The sequence below is a fragment of the Eucyclogobius newberryi genome, unplaced genomic scaffold, assembly GCF_026437365.1.
Source record: "Eucyclogobius newberryi isolate DKJ021-1_F unplaced genomic scaffold, fEucNew1.0.hap1 SCAF_13, whole genome shotgun sequence".
In the NCBI taxonomy this organism is placed as follows: Eukaryota; Metazoa; Chordata; class Actinopteri; order Gobiiformes; family Gobiidae; genus Eucyclogobius; species Eucyclogobius newberryi.
In genome coordinates, this window is record NW_027315757.1 from 7,743,030 (window position 1) to 7,749,029 (window position 6,000).

The window sequence follows — 6,000 nt, forward strand, 5'->3', positions numbered from 1 at the left end:
ACTTGTCCCGAGTGGCCCCTGCTTTAGGAAGCTAAGTGTTTGGATTTGTGCTTTGAGTACTTGATTTTCAAAAGGAGAAGTCGGTAAATAAAGCTGTCTGAAGGCCGGTAAACACAAGATTTTACAGTCTTAACAGAAGCCTGTACGAGTTCTGAAACATAAAATGCGGTACAAAAAGAAACTTATGACTCAAGTGTACATAGTATAATAAATCCACAGCCCAGCGTCCTCCATGAATAATCCAGTTGATGGTTTACATGTGATGTGTGCAGAAGTGTTTCGACGCACACCCGCGGAAGGAGAGCCAGGTGCGGCAGCTGGCCTGGGTCGGGGAGGGCATCTGGGTGTCCATCCGGCTGGACTCCACGCTGCGCCTGTTCCACGCCCACACCTACCAGCACCTGCAGGACGTGGACATCGAGCCCTACGTCAGCAAGATGCTAGGTAAAGACAGCCAGAGCTACAGTGTTGGTTAGGATTGTTATTCAATTATATTCTTCTGTTTCAAAAAGCACTATTTACACAAGCTGATGATTCATTCATACAAGTCGTTTTGAGTTTGGAGGGTTGAATAAGTCAATTATGTACATCGTTTTTTGTGTGTGTGTGTGTGTGTGTGTGTGTCTGTGTCTGTGTCTGTGTCTGTGTCTGTGTCTGTGTCTGTGTCTGTGTCTGTCTGTCTGTCTCTGGCGCCCCTGATGGTGGCTGTGTGTCTGTCTCTGGCGCCCCTGATGGTGGCTGTGTGTCATTGCAGGCACAGGCAGACTGGGCTTCTCCTTCGTGCGGATCACAGCTCTGGTGGTCTCCTGCAGCAGGCTCTGGGTGGGAACAGGGAACGGGGTCATCGTCTCCATCCCTCTGTCTGAAGGTACTTACACTTCACTTTGTCCTCACACCGTGACGTTTGTGTCACAACCAGAGGATCACCACAATATCCTCTCAATCAATGTATTGACTTGTTAAAATAAAGAGAAATCAAACCCTAACCCACCAACCTTCTGCCAGCTTTATGGAGGATTTGTTTATAGAGTCTGCGTCCTGATTCGACACAATGGAGCGCTCTGATTGGTCCCCTGCTTCATTTATTAAGTGCACATGACATTAGTGCATTAGTGTGATAGTCCCTGTGGTAAATATTCTCACAGTTTTACATCAGTCAAGAGGCAATTTGTGAAGAAAATGTGAAAGTTAAAAGATGAAAATGACAAGAAGAGCTGAGTTCTAAAGCGGAATCCCTCTGTGATGTCATCAATGAGCGACTTTTCATCAAAAACGCAACAGACACAATTTTCTGACCTTTTAAACTTTCATTTGACAAAATAAAAGTGTTATCAGGTATTGTTATTTGCCAAAGCTTAACTATTGTGTAATTTAAATCGATTTTGGCTCTTGTTTACGCTATAGTTGCTAGATAACAGTTAACTGATAACTCGTGTCCAACCAGGAAGTAACACGACAGACTTTGCAAAATGGTGAAACTGGGATTAAATGAGCATGTTCACTACTTTTTGTGAAATCATCTGCACCTTAACAACGAATCTTTTATCTGCTGTGTTAATGCGCTGCTGTTAGCTTAGCTTCACATTAGCCTGGTGTAAATCCAAACAGTAGTGCCTCCATCTATGGCCAAAAACTGTAATAATCCATTCGGTTCTGTCTCTTTATGCGACGCCATGTGTTCAGGACTAACGTTTAGTGATTATTGAATTGGTCTTGTAACTAGTTTCTTTACTAAAGCGCCCCCTGCTGTTGTAGAAAGGTATTGCGTCGTCTGTACATTTGACCGCGCGATAAGACGAGCTGCGAAAGAGCCTTTAGTCACGTGAATGTCGACATCTTCCTGACCGCACATACTTCACGTCTTCAGAGTGTGTTTGTGGCGTGCGTGGGTCTGTATCGTTTCCCTGACCGCTCCGGTGTGTCCGTCGCAGCTCAGCAGTCCAGCGCGTCGGCGCCAAACCGGCCCGGGGCGGCGGTGCGCGTGTACAGCGACGAGGGCTCGGACGGGGCGGGGCCGGGCAGCGCCGTGCCGTACTGCTCCATGGCACACGCCCAGCTCTGTTTCCACGGACACAGAGACGCGGTCAAGTTCTTCGTCACCGTGCCAGGTAAAAGAGATTATACACAACTGACCGCAGAGAGGTTTTAGAACGCTGTTACCTCGTCAAAAAGGGGTTTTATTGTTTCATTTCATAGAGTTATTATTAGGGACGTTGTAACTTTAAGGCTGTTTACTCCATATGTGTTTAAAATAGCTCCTACACACACGATTTTGACATTTTGTATCGTACAGAAGGAGACGTTGATCTAATTCTACGACTGATTTATTAAAGTTTTAAAATTCCCTTTGTATATTTTTTTTTATCTAATATGACAAAAAAAATTAAGCCAGAAATTTAAATCTGGCTCTGTTAAATGTACATGTCCCAAAAATGTTCAACGTTGGCTGTTTATATATGAAAACTCTATCAAAAATCAGGAAAACTCAGGAAAAATCATTAACAGAAAAAAAAAAAAGGGTTTTATTTGATTTGATTTACCTTTCGCTTTAAATTTTAATATTGTAAATGATTAATTATCTATAGTTTATTACGTATATCACCTATTTATAGCTCCTATGCAATGAATAGTATGATAAACAGTTGAAAATGCTGTGGTTGTGAGGTCTTACTTGCTGTGCTGGTATTGGTGGACAGGTCAGGCAGTGCCCCCTCCTGGCAGTGCAGACTCAGGATCAGACGACCCGCCCTCTGAGTCCTCGGACACAAACTCCTCTGAACCCAAAACGTGTCTGGTGATGAGCGGAGGAGAGGGCTACATAGACTTCAGAATGGGTGAGTCTGAACCGGAGCCAGATGCAGCTTAGAGTTCATTTAAAGTCTTATTTAAGAATACATGTTTCACCACAACAATCAACAACATTAGATTCAAACAACACATATTTGAGCTTTTTAACCACGTTCTAACATTGTTCCCTCTTCAAAAACATACGTCTAGTTGAATTTGATGTCAAGGCAAGCTAGGTTTGTTTATCTGCCTGTGTAATTCCCTCTGCGGCCAGTGGGCGGAGCTCTAACTCAGTGGGAAATGCAGGATATGAAATTGTGTGTGCTTTTTGTTGACCATATTTAAGTTATAAGTTCTAAAACATGACACGTAGTAGTAAAGTTACTCAAAAGAAAGTACCATGTTTTCTGGACTATAAGTCGCAGCAGCCAAAAAAGTATAATAGGGAAGAAAAAAACATATATAAGTCGCACTGGAGTATGAAATGCGGTTGCAAGTGTGAAAATAACAAATAATATCACATATAAGTCGCTCCGGAGAATAAGTATAAGTATAAATATAAGTATAAGTTGCACCCCGGCCAAAACTATGAAAAAAGGTGCGACTTATAGTCCGGAAAATACGGTTTAACAATACAAAAAAATGTGTATTTAAAAAAAACTACAATAATTTAGGTAATTTTTGCATTTTTGTGATGAAATGTTCTCAAATGTACAAACAGGAACTGAATTGTAAATGGTTTATTCTTCTTGACAAATTGAAGTGCATTGTAGACTGAATATCAGAGTTTTTACAACACAAATGAATATTTTAATGGTGAATATTTTCTGTCGTTCACGTGTGTTTTTCCGTCTCGCTGCAGGTGACGAGGGCGGCGAGCTGGACGGCGTCTCAGACCTGAGTCCCGGTCAGACCGCCCCGCCCAAGTCCGAGCGCAGTCACCTGATCGTGTGGCAGGTCACGCCCACACACCACTGACCACGTGCCAACGAGCAATACAGCTCTCCCTACGTCTCCGCCCAACAAACAAACAAACAAACAAACAAGCATGTCCGCCTCAAACCTCATCCTGTCACTCTGAATGCCCTGTAGTCGACTGCTCTGTCAGATATATTTTTAGTTTTGTACAGTCGATTCCTTGAGTTGATTTGGGGAAGTTCACGGGGAAAATGAAAATCTGCACGACTTCAAAAATACTTTTTTTACCTAAATTTGAGTAATTTTGACTAGTTTTTATTTAATTGCTTGTTTGGTCTAAATTATTTTGCGAATAAAATCTAGATTTGAGTAATTTTGACAATTTGTATTTATTTTCTTGTTGGATCTAGATTATTTCACAAATACAATGTTTAGATCATCTTTTTTAATTAAGAAATTTTGACTACTCAAGTATTTTGACCATCTTTTTTTATGACATTTCCGAGTTCAAAATAATTAAACTTAAACTGGAAATTGGCAAATATTTTTTTTCCCCATGTAGAAATATTAACCAGTTCAATCAAATCATGTAAATAAACCCGTCAAAACGACTCAAACAGGATGAATATTCATAATCCAGGTCATTTTGGAGCTCATGTCGATGCTCATTTTCCGCCGTGTGTATTTTCTGATGTTACTTGTTAAAAAGCAGGTGCTCTCCGGGAAAAAATGTGAGCAACATTTTGAAAACGCTTGTGTAAAAAGAAGGGATCCTAAGAAGGAAATGGGACTATATTTTCTATTCCACACTAAAACCTTTGTAATCCTGAAGTGAGCATAAATGTGTGTATCGTCTCCACAGTCCAGGGCTCAAACGTCCACTACTTTCTACTACATCGCCAATACTCACCCAAATATCTGATGATGAGTGTGTTTTTTAACAGTAGCAGAGCGGATTGCACCAACGAATGGTTAAAGATGCCACTACACTGCAAAAATGTCTATCTGAATCAGTACGTTGACTTATTGCTATTTTTAATCCCTTTAATTTGGACCAAACCTGTCCAAAGCTTGATTATTTTACCTTGTTTAAAGCATAAATGTGCTGCGACTGGAATTCCTCTTGAAATTGAAAAACCTTGAAAAACTGTGAAAAAAGTCTTGAAAAATCATGTAGTCAGTGAATAAATGTAAATTAGTCTTAACAACTAAATATTTTTACATTTGTCACCACTCTAGATATGTATTTTTGCAGTGTAAATGACGCTTTAAGCCACTTTTATGAGTTTGTTGTGTTAAATATGATTTTGTTTTTGATGTTTTTTGAGTTTTTGTCGATTATATGACGAGAAGTCGCGTACGTCCAATTCGCTTCGACTTCCTGGCACTTTAAAACATCCTTCCATGACAACGTTTCCTGGACTAAACCCGTGCAGTCGTGTGTTACTACCGTGTGCCCATGTTCCATGTTGCTAAGCGTCCGTCTGCCCCGTAACCAAAGCATAGGACAACTCGCACTGTAAAACTGGCATTACTAATTCTATTGGTGTTTTCCAAAGTCATTTGAAGCGTTATACTGTGTGTGGCAGGGCCGTTTCTAACAATGTGGAGGGTTTTAAATGATCAAACATTATAATTTGAACTCTACGACGTTGTAATAATATATTTAAAGTCATGCTTGGATCTACTAATATTTAACATAGAACAGAAAAAATAATCAAATAATAATACAACTAAAATATAGTAACGCTTTTGTTAACATCAGTCAATTAATCCTTACTTAATTACTAACTGTGGAATATTTTATGGAAAAATAAGGGGGAAAAACTAAAAAACTTTGATAATACACAGCACATATTGTTGGCCGGGCCCCCCAGTTGAAAAAGGGGCCCTCGTGCTTGGCCAGCCTCTTGGTAGAAACGGCCGTGCTTTTTGAAAAACAGGGAATCTTTGGAAAGGGGGAAGCATTTTGGCGTCGCACCTTGTTTTGTTTTGGGGAATACTTTTGAAGCAGCAACGATTCTCTTCTTTGCAAACAAAAGGAGCAGCGTGTTAGCCTCATTTGATCTGTTTTTATCCATGTACAGACACTTTATGAACTTAGCATATCCTGTAACATGGAGCCAAATGGCGACATGTGTTCACGTTCTTAACCTTTAAAGCCACAATTCCTGTTTTTATTGTTTAAATTTTATTGTAATTTGCCATTCCAGTATTTATTTAGTCGTTACCAGGCCTGGTCTGGTTCAGAATGTAACTTTCTACATGCGTAACATACGTCAGGTGACTATTCTG

At 40.3% G+C, this 6,000-nt stretch overlaps 1 protein-coding gene across 4 annotated transcripts in view; it reads left to right on the forward strand.

Annotated features, from left to right (window-relative positions):
* spag9a (sperm associated antigen 9a) overlaps window positions 1-4,110 on the forward strand; it is a 50,800-nt gene extending 46,690 nt beyond the window's left edge. For 3 of the 4 annotated variants that reach the window (XM_072442463.1, XM_072442465.1, XM_072442462.1), the window contains 5 exons: window positions 273-444; window positions 755-868; window positions 1,932-2,108; window positions 2,697-2,834; window positions 3,650-4,109. In XM_072442463.1, the coding sequence (XP_072298564.1) occupies window positions 273-444; window positions 755-868; window positions 1,932-2,108; window positions 2,697-2,834; window positions 3,650-3,765 (717 nt within the window). In that variant the 3' untranslated portion in view covers window positions 3,766-4,109. Of the gene's footprint in view, window positions 1-272; window positions 445-754; window positions 869-1,931; window positions 2,109-2,696; window positions 2,835-3,649 lie in introns of all 4 variants that reach the window. The other variant, XM_072442464.1, reaches the window with a different exon arrangement.
* Window positions 4,111-6,000: the final 1,890 nt, after the last annotated feature.